At 35.0% G+C, this 20,783-nt stretch overlaps 1 protein-coding gene across 1 annotated transcript; it reads right to left on the bottom strand.

Moving 5' to 3' along the window:
- Window positions 1-2,474: 2,474 nt before the first annotated feature.
- MAJIN (membrane anchored junction protein) lies at window positions 2,475-17,488 on the bottom strand. The gene is made up of 8 exons (XM_058177668.1): window positions 17,483-17,488; window positions 15,401-15,518; window positions 14,891-14,936; window positions 8,205-8,314; window positions 6,741-6,837; window positions 6,072-6,147; window positions 4,830-4,962; window positions 2,475-2,655 (listed from the first exon to the last, which is right to left on the bottom strand). The coding sequence occupies exons 2-8, from the start codon at window positions 15,472-15,474 to the stop codon at window positions 2,631-2,633; spliced, it is 561 nt and encodes a 186-aa protein (XP_058033651.1). The 5' UTR covers window positions 15,475-15,518; window positions 17,483-17,488; the 3' UTR covers window positions 2,475-2,630.
- Between the last annotated feature and the right edge of the window lie 3,295 nt (window positions 17,489-20,783).

The following is a 20,783-nucleotide window of genomic DNA, read 5'->3' as shown; positions in this document are numbered from 1 at the left end:
AGAAGTTCTCATCTACAGAGGAATGGAATAAAAGTGGTATTTTGAAAGTGGTGGGAAGATATAGTAAATCAGTGTTGTAAGAAAAAAAACATTGAAAATAATGATCTCTATAATTAGCAATTGCCAGTGCTTGTTGTATGAGCCCCCTCCCCAAAGGTTAATATACAACTAAATCTTCTTTCCAACTATCAAAATAGGTCAGAGGCTGAGCAATTATAGAAAAACGTGACTACTATATGCTTTTATGGTTCCCTTTTGCATTACCATGGCATGAGTTTGGGCAGTGGTTCTGTCTTGGCAATTTTGAGATGTGTAAAGTTCAATTCCCAGAATTCCCCAGCTGTACTGGCTGGGGAATTCTGGGAGTTGGTCCATGCATCTTAAAATTGCCAAGCTTGAGAAATACTGAGTTAAGCAATGAAGCAGGAGCTTAAAGGCTCTGTGTGTTTGTCACTGGTATGTACGTAAATGGTAAGAAATTCTATTTTTAATCTTAGAACTTCGGGGTTAGTTGGGCTATGACTCTCATCTGTACACTAGACTCAAAAGACCACGGCATGACCAACGCAGCACAACATACACACAAACCTTACGTAGCTGTTCTATCTACTAATGCTTAATTTGGAAGCAACCGCAGACAAGGCTTTTCAGAAATGAAAGTCTCAGGGATCTCAAAATCTCATCTTGTGCCCAGCCCTCCAACTTATTTTTTTTATTCCATAGCAATATTAAATATTAATATAGTTAATAAAATGTTAAATATTAATAAAAGAATAAAAAGAATAAAAAATTAAGGACATGTCCCTTAGCTTGGAAGGAGTACCACCTCAAAATGCAGAATTGCTATGGGGACAGACTTAAAGAGACAAAGAGAAAGTAAAGGAGAGCATTAGCTCATTGCCAGGTCCAAACAAAAGGAGTACTTGCTACAAGTAGCACAGCTACTCAATCATCTCATTAAGGCCAATCATTAATAAGTCTCCTTAAGAAACTAACCAGGCAGGGCATTCAGAGAGCAGCTGTACCCCAAGTCCTGAGTTAAGCCACCCTTTCAGATAGGGCTTTCTTTGGGGTAGCCAAAAGAAACACACATACACACCCAGACTTCCTCTTCCCTAATTATTGTGGCGGCCATCAAAGGTGACTTGAAAGGCTGTGACTTGAGTCCCCTAGAATAAGACCAAATATTGGTGTTCTGGTAAATGAAAAATGCTGCCAAATAAATAAGCAAAGTAAAATGATGAAAAGGGTAGCTCTGGTTTGCAGCGATTTTTAAAAATTTAATAAATGTATATTTAACGGAATATGATGGTGATTCTTTATTTGCCATTCATGAGAAATGTATATACTGTGTTTTCCCAAAAATAAGTCCCTGTCTTTTTTTTCTTTTTTTTGAACAGTGAAATAAGTGCTTGGCTTTATTGCCATGTGCTCAAAAGCCCGATTGGGCTTATTATCAGAGGATGTCTTATTTGGGGGGGAAACAAGGTATAAACGTATGAAAGAGCTTTGATTTTATAGTCCTTGGACTAATGAAGGACCACTTCTCATGCAGAACTCTACAGAATTGAACTTGAGGTCTCATCATAGACTGAAGTTGTAAAAGCCTAAATTCTTTCTAAAGACAGAAACACATGGAGATGCACAGTAAATGGTTTGATGTAAATCATTTTTTTTTCTTTTTATTTTTTTGTCATCCTTTGGCTTACCATTTCTTACTTCTTTTCTATACTTTTGCATAATGTTACCTATCCCTAAAGAGATGAGTGTCACGGATTTGTAGGTACTATATATATCTCAGTATTGGTGGAACAATATGAAAGGCCAGTGGTAGTACAAGGAGTCCCATGACAATAAGGTAAAGGTTCCCCTCGCACATACGTGCTAGTTGTTGCCGACTCTAGGGGGCGGTGCTCATCTCCGTTTCAAAGCCGAAGAGCCAGCACTGTCTGAAGACGTCTCCGTGGTCATGTGGCCGGCATGACTCAACGCCAAAGGCGCACGGAACGCTGTTACCCCCCCACCAAGGTGGTCCCTATTTTTTCTACTTGCATTTTTAGGTGCTTTCGAAACTGCTAGGTTGGCAGAAGCTGGGAGAAGTAACGGGAGCTCACCCCGTTACACGGCAGCACTAGGGATTTGAACCGCTGAGCTGCCGACCTTTCGATCGACAAGCTCAACATCCTAGCCCCTGGGCCACCTTGTCCCCTAACAATGACATGACAATAGTTTAACCTTTAATAGTAAATATTTAAAAAGTTATACAGACATTAATTAATGATTTTAAATATGTTTATACCAATGAAAATTCAACAAGAAGTCCTTAAAAATGAGCAACTCTGAATTTGAATGTTTATTTTTTGAAATAATTTTAATACTAACAATATAATTTGAATAAGAACTTCAAATGATTCAGTTATTGATTTTATGTTAAACATTTCAATGTAAAATAATAATACAAATAATATGCACATATGAGATCCTAAAGCATCTTAATGTTTTTAAAATAATTGTATTAAGTCAAACAGCAAGCTTCTTTCTTTTTGAATTTCTATATTCCTGAAGAGGCATCTCTCATCTTTGCAGTTATACAAGGGACTCAAAAGGCTTGATCATTGCCTTCAATTCTGTTAAAGGAACAGTGAAAAGAGAGCGCTGATAGGGGACAAAAAAAAATTGCACTTAGAGCATTGCTCAACACAGAACATCGACAACATTAAAAAAAACAAAGATTTCCAAGAAGGCAGCCTGTTTTACTGCATACAAGAATATTTGTACTTGTAAAGCTTCTGTAATCACATCCCATCTTCATTCTTTAACTTGCAATATACACATAAAGATTATTGCACCACTATACAAATACAATCCTGTCTATCACATAACTATTAAATCAATGCTAAGTTTTATGCTCTTGTAGAGGAGAGGAATTTACAGCCTATTCATGTTATGGACCTCAAAAATTTTTTTAAAAAAACTTCCTCTACAGCAGGGATCTCCAACCCCCAAGGCTGTGGCTTCGTACTGGTCAGTGGCCTGTTAGGATCTGGGCCACACAAGAGGTGGGCATGCAAGCGAAACTTCATCTTGCATGCGCGGGATCTAGGTTACATGTGAAACTATCGTCTCTCCCCCCCCCCCAGTCCATGGAAATTTTTCTTCAACAATATTAGTCCCTGGTTCTGGAAAGGTTGGGGATCACTGCTCTAGAGGGGTGGATGTTGAAAATATTCTAAGAAGTATTAAGTATATTCCATTAACAACATTTAACCTAAATTCAGTATCGCATCCATAGCCTCCATCTCAGGATTGACTTGCAGGTGTAAACTGCATCATTTAAACATCTAAGTTAACTAATGAGTTTTATTGAACTAGAAAACTTGCAGCCTCCTCTGTGTTATTTTGGTTAGACTTAAAAAATGTCTCAATGATTGAAAGGCTTTGAATACCCACTTTACAGTTCTTTTCTTTTAATGTTTTTACAAATATTGTGATCATCATGTACACACAAAAACCTGTTACATTAAATTAACAGCCTCAAGGGATTTTAGAGTTAACATATATTATTATCCATGGAGGAAAGCTATGGCAAATCTAGACAGCGTACTAAAAAGCAGAGACATCACCCTGCCAACAAAAGTGCGTATAGTCATGGCTATGGTTTTCCCAGTTGTATGGCTGTGAAGGTTGGACCATAAGAAAGGCTGAGTGCCAAAGAATTGAGGCCTTTGAACTCTGGTGCTGGAGAAGACTCCTGCAAGTCCCTTGGACTGCAAGGCGAACAAACAAGTCAGTTCTACAGGTGTCGTGTCCCACTCCTCCGCTGACGGCTGGGTCAGGGAAATCCGAATCAGGCTTGCCTCTGCAGCTCTGCCCAAAGTCCTAGCAAAGTCCTCAGAGCAGGCAGGAGACCAGTAAGTGACTTCAGCAAGATAAGTTCGACTTTTGCCTGACTCAGAGACTGCCAGAAAGTAGATCCTTTATATAGGCCATGGGGTGTGGCTCCATGACTCAGCACTCATTAAGGCCTGCCCCTCCCTTCCCTCTGTTGCCTCCGCCTATCCAATCTTCTGATGCGAGGATTACTCCAATCAGCTGTTGGGAATAAACCCTCCTCAGGCTCACATGCTGTGGAGGAGGGAGGGTCTAGCTGCTCCGTTTGCCTGGGCATGGAGTCAGGGCTGGGGCCGGGAGATTCTCCTTCTTCTGCAGTTTGTGTGGGCATGGAGCCAGGACTTGGGCCGGGAGGCATACATTCCTCAGTGTTCGGGAGCAGGTAAGAAGGCCCTGGTTGCTCTGAGGGCGGGCAAGACACAACAACAGGAGATCAACCCTGACTGCTCTTTAGAAGGCCAGATCCTGAAGATGAAACTGAAATACTTTGGCCACCTAATGAGAAGGAAGGACTCACTGGAGAAGAGCCTAATGCTGGGAAAGATTGAGGGCAAAAGAAGAAAGGGACGACAGAGAACGAGGTGGCTGGATGGAGTCACTGAAGCAGTAGGCATGAGTTTAAATGGACTCCAGAGGATGGTAGAGGACAGGAAGGCCTGGAGGAATGTTGTCCATGGGGTTGCGATGGGTCGGATACGACTTCGCAACTAACAACAAATAGTTAAATATCTTATTAGAGTCACTGGCTGCTATACTTTTCCTGTCACAAAATCAAGATGTCTTCATGCTTTTTTATTTACTTCCTTGTTTATGAATATAAATTATTATATATAAAGATATAAATCTTTTTAGTCAAGGCTACTCTAAGCGATATACCAAAGCAACAGCCACAAGCAATACAACAATTTACAGTAACATACTGGTACAAATTACAATACCTTTTCAAGTGTTCCAAGAATCCTTTCTTTTTCATCTCCATTCTTTGCTCTGATCTGTTCTGTGAAGTGAGCATATGTCTCTCTTGTTTATAGTTCTCTGCATTTTTTGTCCTGTTAATTTCCGTATGTTGTCCTATTAATAAGTAAGAAATAGGAAAATCGTATGAAAGATATTTTCTAAAGAATGTGTAGGGTCAACAATGCCTTGCTAGTTTGTACAACTTAGTAATTTAATAACCAGAGAGGAAAGAGGGGCTTGTATTTATGGGATGCTCCCTTCAAGGATCTTCTTCCAGAAATTGTTCTGGTTTCTTTTCCGTATCAGAAGCTGCTTCCAGAGTTGTTAATGGATAATGCAATTTTACATTACACAATTTTATAGGGCATTACCATCGTTGTGATCCTTTTGCAAACAGTATTTATATTAGCTGTCACAAATGAGCAATCTATATAGAAACATTCTTTAAAATATATACAGTCCTCTACTTCCCTTTGAGGAAGGAAAATAAATGTGTAAACCTTTATACTTTAATCTGACAAATTGAACTCAGGAAACATTGTGCAGATTTAGAGCTGAACTCAGCCAAACATTTAGATTTAATCTCCTCAGTAATTTGATGTACTATTCCATTGTTTTTAATCCTTTGTATCATTTTACTGAGTAATTTAGTAGGTTGAACTCAGAGATTTTGATCTGACCAAAGCATCCCATGAACTACATGAAAAGAATAGAATAGAATAGAATAGAATAGAATAGAATAGAATAGAATAGAATAGAATAGAATAGAATAGAATAGAATAGAATAGAACAGAATTTTATTGGCCAAGTGTGATTGGACACACAAGGAATTTGTTTTGGTGCATATGCTCTCAGTGTACATAAAAGAAAAGAAAAAGAAAAAAAAAGAAAAAAAACCTTCATCAAAGGTACAACATTTACAATGATGGTCATAGGTTGCAATTTAACCCTTAATGATAGCAACAAAAAGTTACAGTCATACTATCAAAAGTGGAAAGAGATTGGTGATGAAAACGATGAGAAGATTAATAGTAGTGTAGATTTAGTAAAAAGAAGGACTTTAATCCAATGTTCCCAGATTCCCCCAGTACTCTAAACTACCATGGCATGCTGGTTTTTATAAATAATAAGTGTTTCCACAAGGTTTAGCATTAATTATTACAATTAAGGTCAGTTAAAATAAGTTCCCAGTGTTTATGCCAATCCTGCATGTTTGTAGTTACCTAAAGCCTTTACATTATAACCATTGGTGGAGATGAGAGAGCTGCAGCATGAATACTTGGTTTCTTCTGACTGATTCTGAGAAAAAAAAATCAATATTTTATTATTTTTCTCTAATACGGATACAACCCCAATTTTATATTGTTCTTATATCCTCCTTTTTTGCAGCCTGTTTTTCACAGAAATTTATGTATAAATTGCAATTGTGAGTAATAAGGAAAAATGTGAATTCATATGTAAAGAGAAAAGTCTGAAGCAAGAACATATAGGAGTCATGGTGGCACAGTGATTAGAATGCAGTACTGCAGGCTAACTCTGCCCACAGCCTGGTGTTCGATCCTGATGGGGCTCAAGGTTGATTTAGATTGACTGAGCTTCCATCCATTTGCCCCAGATTATTGGGATAAATGCTGACATTGTAAACATCAGAGAGTGCTGTAAAGCATTTTTGGGCAGTATGTAAATGCTATTGCTACCACTATATAGTTGCAGGCAATCCTGGCTGTATCTTCATGAAATCTCATTATGTACTCCCAGTAAGGTCACAGTGTAAATGTAGGGTGAAAAACAGTGGCTAGAATATGTTAGAAATTAGTTTCTGATGAAAGATGATGTTTCTATAAATATCAATGTTCACAGAGCAAATCTAGATTTATGCAATTCTGCAATACCTTCACTGGAAACGTCATATCTTTTTGAAGTGCTGTCCTGCCAAATTCAGCATTCGGTTGGCTTGTATTCATAAAAATTGCATTTTCAGCTAAATTTCTGTAAAAGACATTTAAAATGATCAAATATAAGAAGTATCCTTTTAAAATACCTGTTATAAAATGCATATTTGCCAAATCAAAATTTGCAAAACAATATTTCTTCTACGATAATTATCTGAAAACCAAGTATACATTGTGTGCATTTTAAGCATTCAAAAGACACTAAATACTGTATTCTTGAGGATCTTTCTGTTTTGTGATCATTTTGCTGTACATTAAATATGAATTTGCTACTTTGAATTAGACGTTGGTGTCTTCGTTTGTTCTGGTTCTCATACTTCTTTCCAGCTTTTCACTGTATTGTCTGTTCCATATTATTAATAGGCTATATATACTTTAAATATTTTCAGGCAGAATTGAATGCATCTTTAATTCATCTCGAATTTTGAATCTAACACTGAATCTCGAATCTATATTGATGAATAGTTAGTTATTTGGGTAGACTTTTTAAAGATATGTGATATCCTGGCATTTCAATTTTAGTTTTTTTTTGTTGTTGTTGTTGTTAAAATGAGTCAGGAATTGTGGCATTCTACTTTGTTGATTTCTACTATAATAGTTTAAAAATCAAATTACCATGTAGTGTATATAATAAATAAGTTTTGTACAGTGAATATTTTAGTTCAATTTGTCCCATGCAATAATCATTCTTAAAGAAACTTTTATACATGTACTTTGTTAGTTATCACAGCCAGAATTCTTGCTAGGATGAGAAATATGAATTTACCAGCTCAACTGAAATAATCTGCTTTTGAAGGAAATGTAAAACAGCATAATTTCATATAAAATAATATCTTTTTATTTCCTTTGAACCATGATGAAAGTATTTATATTATGCACTGAATTTCCTTTCTAAAATTAAGCATTTGAATGTGTGTCATGGTACAGAGTGTCTTCTGAACTTCCAGCCCCACCTACTATATAGATGCAGACTATGCTGTCTCTTATCTAACCATTGCCATGGCAGCATCTCTTGGCCAGTCTCCCAAGGCCTTTTCCATATATCATTATAGAAAGGAATTAGAGGGGTGTGTTTATGTGATGAAATAAACTTATTAACCTCTTGAACTCCTGATACCTGAGGTAATATTCTTTCCCGCTATTAATAATTGGGACTGCTCCTGGAGTTAGCAATTCCTCATACTTCCATTAAAGTTTGAGACTCTGATGTGGGATTGATTTAATTAAGGCACTTCTATTAACTCCTTACAACTACTTTACTCTAAGGGTTAGACAACCAATGCTCCTAAAGATGCTTTAAAATTTAAAGATGTTTAGCATCCTAGCATAGCCATTAAATAGATCTATTATGACTTTTAAATACCATTTCGAGAGCAAATAGAAGACAAAAAACATGTTACTAACCTGTTCACGTAGTGCTGTGTATGTGAAGTTTCTAATATCTCTTCCAGTCTTCTCTGTTTGGTAGCTCTTTCTATGTCCATGATCTCTCTAAATTTATTTCGTTTTTTGGTCTTTAAAAATGCAATATATTGTCAAATATATTAATTACAAATAAAGTATATTTTAGAAAATAACACCACCTGCACAGTCCTTTGCTAGCAGATAATAAATATCATGCTAGTGGATGTTATTTGTTTACTACAATGCATTCTTAAAAAATAAAAAGGAATTTAAGAACATTTTAATTTGGCTCTTTATTGTCATTCTAACTAATACTATAAACAAAATTTTCTTCAATCATGTCTGATTCTTGGAGACTGCCTGGACAAATCTTCGCAATTTTCTTGGCAAGGTTTTGCAGAAGTGGTTTGCCATTGCCTTATTCCTAGGGCTGAAGTAAGTGACTGGCTCAATGGTATCCAGCTGACTTTGTATTCAAGGCAAGACTCACAGTCACACAGTTTCTAGTCTGATACCATTACACCAAACTGGCTCTCAATACTATATGTATCTTTTCACAAAACTATGTTAATATTTTTTTACATTTCCTCTACTCCAACTTTCAGAGTTATAATCAAGCCCTTAGTGAAAAAATATTTTAGTTTCTTTTCCTTAATCAGTTAGGGAAACTGTTTTCTGTTCACAGGCAATTGTCTAGATCCGTGATGGCGAACCTATGGCATGTGTGCCAGAGGTGACATGTAGTGCCCTCTCTGTGGGCATGCAAGCCATCGCCCAGTTCAGCTCCGCCGTGCATGCGTGCATGCTTCCCACTGGACAGCTGGTCTTTGGGTCTCTGCCGCACATGCATGGGGGTGGGGCGTATGCACAGGGGTGGGGTCGCATTGCATTTTGGAGGTTCGAGCGCACGCATTCTTGAGTGCACACACATACTTTGGGCACTCAGTCTGGAAAAGGTTAGCCATCACTGGTCTAGATCATAAACAATCACGTCTTCTACTCTTTGCATCTTGTGAGCATTAATGCTTTGGCTTCAGCAATATTTGATCCAATAATCTGAAGAACTAAATAGAATTTTCTTTATTAATATTTTTAATTAAATCCCACACTGAATGTTCTGCAAACTGGCTTCACCTCTGTCATATTCTTACTTCTTTACTACTGATCCCTAGGCCATCTTTTGTTTTTGAAGAAAACGAAATTTTTCTGGAATCAACCAGGAATAAGCTAAACCCTACCTTGGATTCTTTTCAGCCCAGAACATTACAGGGTCAATGGGGCTTATTCCCAATATGCAACTAAAATGCAGTTCTGTTAGAAGCAGTTCAAATAATATATACATCAAAGTAAGACAAATATATAAGAGTTACATCAGGAAGTAAGTATGTGTCAGAGATTTATCACATGCATGGTATTAATCAAATGAAATATCTGTCTGTAAATAACTACCTTGGAATTACAATATTACTGTGGAAACTATATAATACAATCATGTTCCATCAAAAGATAAAGCTATTTACATATGAAGTGGCCATATAGAGCATGAATTTGAAATGTTCCTTTTTTCTGCATTTTTCTGCATTTACAATGTTTAGAATGGAGGAATTGCTGTTCAAACAATAACTTAACAGGAACAAGATGCAGAATTACAGGCATGAATTTTGTAAGGCTTCAAAAAATAACAATCATTTTTTATTGAAAAGGAACAAAGGCCTTTTGGTTTGAAAGGTAGATTTAGCATTTGAACAGAGTTTGAAGTCTACATTTCCAAACATGGCTAATGTCAAACAAGAAAGTAACTGAAGTCAGAATAAAACTAAATTTGTTTCAATGTAATGTGTTATATTTCTTAATAAAATAATCATATTAACTCCATTTGTTTTATTTCCAATATATTCAATTATCTATTTCTACCATATAAAAGTTATAATTTTAACCATAGTTACAATTTGGCAGAAAGTTGTGGACAATTTTGGGAATCTATCTAAGACTTGCAGCATCTCTGATGTAGTGAATTTATTTTTAAGTACAGTCATAATCTAGATACATGTATAAAAACTTTCCTCTCCCTGTTTTATTTAACAATAGCAATAGCATTTAGTTTCATGTACCATTTCACAGTGCTTTACAGCCCTCTCTAAGCGGTAAGACTACGTCAACTTTGAACCTGGTAAGACTCAAACTGCCAAATTGCAGTCAGCCGGCAGTCAGCAGAAGTAGCCCACAGTGCTGCATTCTAACCACCACCATGGCTTTAGATATGAATTTACAATAGATATTAATTCCAATGGACACACATAACCTTTTTCTTAAATCATCTTATTTTTCAAACATTGGGAGGCAATACTCACAGAGTTACAGAAATCCCTATATTCTCCTTCACCTAAAATATACATAATACTTGAAGATAAAATCAGCAATAGATTAACATAAAATATGACACACATATGAGCTGCAAAAATATAAAGAGCAAAAACTGTTACTAAATATTCTTTAGACTACCCCTAGAAAAAAGGTAATATATGCATACCTTAAAAATGAATGAATGTTTCAATAATTTTTACTCATAATGCACTCCTTAAAAATTAAGTTTCATTTTAAGTTCTAAGAACATACCCAGATGAATATGAATACTATCAAGCTAAAATTTCTCTTGGATACATATGGGGGAAAAGGTTTCAATAAAGATGTATTTATATTACAGAATCAAATTTCTATATTGATGTTTTAAATTGTCCCATATTTTTTATAGTTCATTGTTTAAGATATCCTGCAAATCCAGAAAATAACCTCTAAAATTCATCCTATTATAAAATGAATCATAAATATTACAGGTTATCATAGAGTGAAATAACTAATTATATTGGAATCTTGATTTAATAGGAGAGGAGAGGAGAGGAGAGGAGAGGAATATTGATTTAAAAATTTTGATCTTGCATCATGAAAAATAGTGGTGCCAAAAGAATATTAATGGGGGTTGGATGACCAACTACAATTTCTTGAATTGTTCTGTGGAAATCCATTGCAATAAATGCAAATATGTATTTATTTATTCATATTGAGAACACTCGCTCTATTTAATACTGACATTTTGAGATTAAATAACTAATTTGCTATGTGATTCTGTTTTTCCCCAGTATGGGCTACAGAACGAACTGGGTAAGATAGGACACAAAATTCAGATTCAATAACTTGTGTCAAGCTTAAGAACGGAAGATAGTTTCAGTAGAAATTTATTGTCTGTTATGATGAAAAGCCCAGATTTGAGATTGTAATCTGTCCTATGAGAAAGAGGAATTATTATTACAAGTTATTTTACTTTCAGTTGACATGCATAGAAAATAGTATGATATACAACATTACTTATTCTCACAAAAACAAATCTTCAGCATTTTTATAGTCCTGGAATATCAATGTGCTGGAGGCAATTTTTTCAAATCTCTTTGAACTTACCTTCACATTTATTTTGCTTGCATGAATTTAATTCGACATAAATAGCACACACAAATGGATAAGGAGTAAGAAATTTATCGCCATGCATAAACCTCAAATCTGACACTCTTTCCCACTTATTTAAATCTGAACAGCATTCTTAAGATGCAATATAGTCAGGAAAAGGAATAATATGAAAAGCGTACAATTATGGTTAGTATTCTAGATTCAACTGGTAGCAAAATATACCAGTTATTTTGCCCTGTGGTAGCAAAAGTAAAATGACAATGACTACCATTAATATAAAGTAGACAGAAAATTAATATTTGCATGTCTTCATTATTCTGCCTTACAAAAACTACTGAAGTCCATCTGGTATTTGCTGTAAGATCATTTCAGGTAACTAAAAAAAACCCCAGAATCTGCTATGTGGGTAATTTAGAGAAGTAATTGAAGAATGACACACTTTAATTTTTTAACTGATGAATACATCATGTAAGCAAGTTTTATTTCTAGTTTCCACTCTTTCAACACTATTCCTGTTATCTCATTCCACTGGTGATTGGAAGCACCAAGTACTATAACTTTTGGAGCTTTTTTTTTCAAGTCAGTGTTACTAGTAGTTAATTATGGTATAACAGTTAGGGATGGGGAAAGAAAACGTTAGGAAAGAAAGTCAAGGTTATTGCTACCGCAGAAGCAACATTTAGGGCCCTATCTCACAGCTGGGGTGAAATGCTATTCACTGATCCTTAAATTGGCACAAAATAAGCTAATTAATAATATTAACCTACTGTCAACTACTATTCTGTCATACTAACAAGAACACCTGTTTATTTATTAATGAGCATCAAAGTTTCACTCTTCTTAACACGGAATGGGCATGATGGCCTGACTCAGGATGGATGTTTCAAACAGCATTTTCTTTCCAGTTTACATATAACTTCTGTATAATACAGGACTAGTTCTCTTTCAAAACAGTACTAACCTCATTTTAAAAAATCTAGCATTCTTTTTGAAATATCAAACAATTACTATGGAAAATACCATTCAGATATTATGCAGGCAGATGCCTCGAGACTTCCCTGAAGACCAAGTCAAAATGATTATGAAGAGAAGCACCCGTAGACTAGAGGGAAGAGGTCATGCTCCAAATAGCTTAAATTAGACCTCAGGACCTGGGGGAATCCCAACCTTAGGCCACATAGCAAATGTTCAGAGAAGGGTGCCATATCCATAGGACAAAATATCCACAGGAGAGGAAAAATACCACTGTTATACAGGAATAGCAAACAATGGCTTTAAGATGCCTCAAATATGGTTTAGGGAAGGGGCTTAGACCAGGGGTCTCCAACCTTGGCAATTTTAAGACTTGTGGACTTCAACTCCCAGAGTTACTCAGCCAGCAAAGCTGGCTGAGGAACTCTGGGAGTTGAAGTCCACAAGTCTTAAAGTTGCCAAGGTTGGAGACCCCTGGCTTAGACAATATCATGAGGATATACAGGAGGAAAAAATATTTGTGGAACAAAGGAGAAATTATGAAGAAATTATGAATAGATAGAAAGTTGGCATTTTTAGATAACTTCAGTGACCGTAGGAGATTGTTTTAATGGCATCTGAATGTCATTGTCACTGTATTTTTACCTTAACTCAAAGTAAACTTTGAAAAAAATGCCATGAAAACTTCAAACCAGAAAACTATATCCCTACTCTATTATAAAAATACCTTATTACCTATTAAAAAGGCTATGTTTCTTTAAACTGATCATATTTACATTTACTAATCAAATTATATTTCATTTGGCCAAAGCTTATTCTTTTTCTACATTATTGTAGAATTTAGTTTTCCTTCTCTGTACTCTGACATGTCTTGTTGAGGTTGATTGCTTGCTGAGACAAATAACTCTTTTATCTGTTGATGTTATTATTTATCTTTGTTCCCAATGTAATAATATGTCATTACATTATTATTCATTACATTATTATTACTATAATATGTCATTACAGAAATGTGTAATGTTTCCAGGTTTTCTGGATTAAAACTGTTAGCATTCCTAGTACATAGTACTGAGTACCTTGACAATACCATCAAGGGTATTGTCTCTGTGATGTGGGAAGAATCACATATGTAGTCCTGGTGTCAGACTGGTTGTACAAATCCCATATTCAAATTATTGCACATCAATAAAAGGATACATGGAAATATGATGAAGTGTTCAGTTGTAAAAGGGCATAAACTATCAAGATTTCCAAGTACTACTCGAATGGCATCCTGAAAGATTTAGAGATTTAAAGATTTAGAGATTTAGGGAGAGAAGGGGCGTGCATAAGAGCACAAGCGTGCCTACCGTTCCTGTCCTATTGTTTCCTTTCGTTATATCCAATTAATATAGTTATTACATACTCATACTTATATATATGCTTATATACTGTATAATTATTTCATACTTATGCTTATATATACTGTATGACAAAAATAAATAAATAAATGTGAAACATTGTTAGTGCTTGTAAATTTATGATAATTAAACAGGGACGTGTCTCGCTAGAGAGTTCCTACAAAATTGTTCTTACACTTTAGTTTAAATCTAATAATTGCCAATAGATCATCTTTCTTCCTCCAAAGACAGAAGGATACTCTTAACACTAACAAAGAGTTAAAAAGTTCAACAAACTAGATACTTGTCTGAATTCTGAACATACTAGATACCTCTGTAAAATTGATAACATACTACATATTACATACCTCTCATACTACATACCATAGCAATACCTCTCTGAATATACTAAATATTTCTCTGAAATAGGTACCTTATTTTGCCAAAAATTATAGTGGGACATTAAATCTACCTGGATCTTGATTAATAAGACAACACTTAAGAGATATTAATGCAGCATTTGCATACCATACCTAGCTTGACACAGTTTTCATGAGTTATTTGTAAGTTATGAATACTTATTTAAAAACACAACAAATAGCAATTAACAAAAATTAGCAGAAAATAAGAGGCAAATATAGTCATTGTTTCATTGCCCATATCAAGAAATTCTGCAGTAGGTTCCATGGATTACAGAATCATTTTTTTGGGTTACTCCTCCCATTAATTCCCAAATAAGTATAAACTTTAAGAATCAGCATGATTTGAATAAAACTAACCTCTACTGATTTCCCAAAGCAAAAAGGATTAAATCCAAATTCTAGATTCACTACCTGATGCTTTTTGATATAAACAAATATTTATTTCATATCTCACCTGTATCTCCTTACTGACAATGTTTTCATCAAGGTCAGTATTAATGCTGTGAAAAAAATGTAATAGAAGTTAACTGCAGAAATCAAGAGAAATCGAACAAATATTCAAATTGTCCTAAGTTCAGACTAAAGATCCACAGTTCTCTTTGGGAATATCTATAATGCACATTTATTGCTACATTTACATGGCTGTTTATACGTTAATACATAATTCATAATTATAAATTAATTAATTCATAATTCTTTTCTTCCAGCATAAACTCAAGGAAGTTATTAGAAGTTTTCCCCTTTTTGATTTACATTAGTCAATTTCTTATTCTAGATAAATTTTGGATGAAAAAATCGTTGGCCAGATTAAAAAATGTACAAATAATTGCATCTTATTTCAAAAATAATTCTTGAATTTTACAGATTTAATTTGTCTTTTTTTAGGTTCTGAAACAATATTTTATTTCTGCTTTGTGAGTGACAAATTTGAAGAATTTTAGATTAATAGAACTATCACACTTACCTAATTGTATTGCCATATTTGATCTTGAATTTGTATACATTCAGACCAGCATGAAAAAACCTTGTCTCAGGCATTGGATATGTAAAAGATTTCAAAGATGTGTATTCTAAAGTCCAATCTGCTAATAAATAAATAAGAAACAATTTTTATTTCATTTTAAATCTGATGTTATTCATAGGCTAAAAAAAAATCTAACATGATCAGATTCAGTTTCAAAAATCTTTCTGTATTACTGTTTTACGTGTATAACAAAGATTAAAATATTTTAATATTTTATTAAGTATTAACTATTATATAGTATTATAGTATACATAGCTCGCAAGAACCACTGCTTTTTAATCATTTCTTAAGAATGATCATTTTTTTTGCAATTCTTTTTATAACTGAATGAGAAATTAATATGAAAGGAAAACTGAGTGATCTATATTCTCAAATTATAGCTGGAAGGTCCAGGGTCAACAAAGACAATTATGTTATCTTAGATTTTAAGCCAGAAGTGTGCTCAGAAGATAAGTACTAAATATTGTCATACACATGATTTATATGTAAGCTGAAATGCTGCAGAATACTGACTAAACTTTAATTTACTAAGAACCTCATCTAAGCTTTTGGTGCTTATATAAACACTAATCCAATATTTGATATTATAACAAAAAACAATATATTTTAGAGCACAGAATATTTGCAATTGTTTTTCCAAAACAACTAAAAACTAAAAATGTCTCTTTCATTAAAATACTATATTATAGCAATTTGAGTACATACACAGGAACCGCGGCAAGGAAATATATTAGTATATATTTAGTAGTCAATGATTTAAACAGTCACAAATAAAATACTTTAGCTCTCAAGAATTTTATCAGTCTGACTTATATGCCAAATAAGAAAAGTAATTCATAAAAGACTGCATTTTCCTCATACTGTACATGTAGTCCTCGACTTACATCAGTTATTCATTTAGTGACTGTTCAAAGTTACAACAGCTCTGAAAGAAGTGACTTATGACTGTTTTTCACACTTACAACTGTTGTGGCATCCCTATGGTTACCTGATCAAAATTCAGATGCTTGGCAACTGGTTCATTTTTATAATGGCTGCAGTCTTCAGGCTCATGTTTTTGCTAACTTCTGACAAGCAAAGTCAATGGGGAAGCCAGATTCACTTAACAACCATGTTATTAATTTAACAAATGCAATTATTCACTTAACAACTCCACACGGCAAGAAAAGTCGTAAAATGGATTAAACTCACTTAACAAATGCTTCACTTAGTAACATAAATTTTGGGCTCAATTGTGGTCGTAACTCGAGGACTACCTGTATAAGAAGAGGCAACAGACTTCAAGGGCTAAAATTGCTGTGCTATGCAGAATTCACAAAAACCCTGGATACTTTTGCTTTTTTTCAGGGCTTCTGTACTGAATAAAACATACAGCTACTTTAAGGAAATTTAACACAACTTGTATAGAAGCTGCACTGTTTCTTCAGGCTTGTGAGAAAAAAAGAAATGTTTTAATAATAGGAGAAATGTGCTTGACTCCTGTGGGGTCCAAGTCATATTTGAAGTGTGCACCCAGCCCCACTGAGTACTCTACGGTTTTGAGAAGTCAGGCAACATATCTCAATATCCACAGAGGGGAAATAACAGTGGCTTTTCTCCTTTGAGAACTGCCAAGCCCAGAACTGCTCAACACACCTTACAATTGCATGCAAGGACAAAGGAACATGTGATTGTCTTGCCACGGATAAACTGATGCTGTGAGATAAACATATCAAAGAAAATTATGAAACCAGATTCTTTTTTGCCCCTTGGCATCTATTCATGCCTTATGCAGAGAAACTTTGTCCGAATGTTGCCACGCCTACTTAAAGGTGTTCTCTTATATCAATACTTTAAAAGTTCTAAATGTTTCCTCTTGTTTATGTCACATGAATCCCGCCTGAGTCTTACAAACCTCTCAGGTACAGGGTCCCAGAGTCCATGTCTGACACCCAACGCTTAAGGAAGAAAGATTATTTTTCATTCGATAACTTTGAAAATAGTTTTGAATTCACACTTCTGTCACAAGTTTTTTTAACTCACCACCAACTATGCAGAATATTCTCTGGGAGAGCACTGTTTGGCATTAACTGAACTGTAAATTTGTGCTGCTTTATCTTTCTGGAATAAATTCAGGAGTAAGTCAGCAGTTCAGTGACAAAACATAAGACCTCTGTTCTTAGCTGGAGGATTAATCAAGGGCAAGGGTGCCCTCTACTGGAAACTCCAGTCTTTATTCTCTCTTCTCCAGAACAGGACTTGAAACACTGGAGAAATTTAAGTTGCCATTGGTGAAGCCAAATCCATCCAAAAGTAAAATATGCATCAATCCTATAAGCTGAGGTACATTTTCCAGATTAATTAGAAATATTCCTACAGTAAATATTTTGGTAGTTCAAAGAACACCTCTGGATCATACTAGTAAAATTAGTAATATATTTCTTGTATTTGGCTGATATTTAGAACAAAATTTCACATACTCGTGTGGCTCTTAAACATTTTAAACTTGCCTCCTCCAGTGAGAATATTGAATCAGTAGCCTCAGTGGTCCTCCTTCAAAAAATGAAAATGCTACCCAAATATGATCTGCAAGGATTCTCATAGGAAATTGACAACATTAATTGGAAATGATATTAGTTTATATAATTTCTTTTATTTGCTATTCACAATGTCATTTTAGTAAAAACTGAGACATTAGAGATGTTGTTTAATAAAGTGCTATTCCCATTCCCATCCCATGAAAATTTCCATAATCCTTAAATTCACATTCCTGATTTGAATGAAGACTGATTACTCAGATTACCAAACTCATATAGCAAATAGTGTGTCTTTATTCATTCTGTTTACATCAGAATACAAACTATTTATTTCTTGTACCCATTCAATATATTTAGAGACTACGTCTATTTATATCTTGAACAGAGCTGGGTCTATTTAAATCTACTATATATTGACAAAGTCCTACGAAGAAACTCTGGTTAAGTTGGAAATAGAACAGTGGTGAAATCCAATTTTTTTTACTACCGGTTCTGTGGGTGTGATTTGGTGGGCATGACAGGGGAAGGATACTGCAAAATCTCCATTCCCACCCCACTCCAGTGTTTTATGGTACCTTAAAAACTCATTTTTCATGAATAAATAGACTTTCAAGGACCACAGTCTATTTCACTAGATACCAGATGCATAATCTGATACACGAATATTATACGGGAGGGAAAAGGGGAATTTAAGTGACAAGCCTTTTCTATTATTTTTACTAAAGTGTTATTTTGGACACAATATTATAAATATTTTTCATTTAATGTACAAAATTGTTATCTACCCACAACTGTCCTCAACATACGTTGTTGTTGTTGTTAGTTGCGAAGTCGTATCCGACCCATCGCGACCCCATGGACAACATTCCTCCAGGCCTTCCTGTCCTCTACCATCCTCTGGAGTCCATTTAAACTCATGCCTACTGCTTCAGTGACTCCATCCAGCCACCTCGTTCTCTGTCATCCCCTTCTTCTTTTGCCCTCAATCTTTCCCAGCATTAGGCTCTTCTCCAGTGAGTCCTTCCTTCTCATTAGGTGGCCAAAGTATTTCAGTTTCATCTTCAGGATCTGGCCTTCTAAAGAGCAGTCAGGGTTGATCTCCTCTAGAACTGACTTGTTTATTCGCCTTGCAGTCCAAGGGACTCGCAGGAGTCTTCTCCAGTACCAGAGTTCAAAGGCCTCAATTCTTTGGCGCTCAGCCTTTCTTATGGTCCAACCTTCACAGCCATACATTGCAACTGGGAAAACCATAGCTTTGACTATACGCACTTTTGTTGGCAGGGTGATGTCTCTGCTTTTTAGTATGCTGTCTAGATTTGCCATAGCTTTCCTCCCCAGGAGCAAGCGTCTTTTAAAGCATCTCAACATATAAGAAGGTATAGAAACAAAAAAAATATCTCCAACTGAATTAATCCTTCAAAATACATGAGCAGTATCATAGACTCAATCTTTTAAGTCTTTCCAATTTTTAAAAAACTTGCTTCACAAGCCTTTCACTCTTTAAACTGATCAGTTTTATCTACTATAGTAGTCTATATGTAGATGAATTTTGTTCCAAATCAATTTTGATTCTAAATGACTATGTGAATAAGTCTATTTGACCTTCTAGACATCATTCTGGAATTCTGCTGTAACTCAGAATAGCCATAAAGACCTGGAATTTGGCAGGGGAAATGAGACCCCTTGCTTCACAAATGCAACAGCTTATCTTTATCTTTTATTGATATTATTGTAATCTCTTTGTCTGATTATTGTGAGCTGCCCAGAGTCCTTTGAGAGTCAGGCTACATATAAATTTAATAAATTGTTAATATTATTAATAGTAGGGTTTTTTATTTGGCAGTAGCCTAGAAAACTATTGATTTAGCAAAGATGACAAAGATGTCAATTTGTAGTTCACTTGTTTTGGGAATAACTATATATAAGCATTTTAGCATTAAATGCTAAACAACAACTAACAAAACTAAGTAACATGTTTCACATATGGTCAGAACATTCTTCTATTATTATTATTATTATTATTATTATTATTTAACACAAAATGACAGTATACACAGCAAATGAGATGATGATGATGATGATGATTGCCATGGTGGTGCAGTTGTTAGAGTGCAGTACTGCAGGCTACTTCTGCTGATCACTGTCTGCCAGCAGTTTGGCAGTTCGGGTCTCACCAGGCTCAAGGTTGACTCAGCTTTCCATCCTTTCAAGGTCAGTAAAATGAGGACCCAAATTGTTGGGGGCAATATGCTGACTCTGTAAACCACTTAGAGCGTGGTTTGAAGCACTGTGAAGCTGTATATAAGTCTAAGTGTTATTGCTATTGTTGCTATTATTATTATTAATTAAACATGAAACTCAGTCAACTGAACATTTAAAAATGTATCACAAATATTTTTGACCAGCACTGATGGTTGATACGGGTTGCTGCCAGCATTCTAGGTATCAACCAAGTATCTTCTTAAAATATATGTTGTTCCGAGTAGCACAGTCTTTTGCAGTTCTGCTGGTGTTATAGCAGGAAGCTGCAATTTTTTGATGTACTTTGTAAAATTCTTGGACATGGTACCAAGTGCCCCGATGACAATGGGTATTACCATTACATGTTTCATCCATAATTGTGTGGTTTTGATTGCCAGATCACGGTATTTCGTGTTTTTTTCCCAGTTCTTGCTCTTCGACTCTGGCATCTCCTGGTACAGCAATATCAATAAATTGTATTGTTTCTTCAGCTTCTTTGCATAGGCGGCACTTACTGTCTCTTGCTGTCTTCTAAATTCTGGCTTTGTATTTGTTGTTGTTGTTGC

The sequence above is a fragment of the Ahaetulla prasina genome, chromosome 3, assembly GCF_028640845.1.
Source record: "Ahaetulla prasina isolate Xishuangbanna chromosome 3, ASM2864084v1, whole genome shotgun sequence".
In the NCBI taxonomy this organism is placed as follows: domain Eukaryota; kingdom Metazoa; phylum Chordata; class Lepidosauria; order Squamata; family Colubridae; genus Ahaetulla; species Ahaetulla prasina.
The sequence above is the reverse complement of the archived record's forward strand: the minus strand, read 5'-3'. Positions and strand labels throughout refer to the sequence as shown.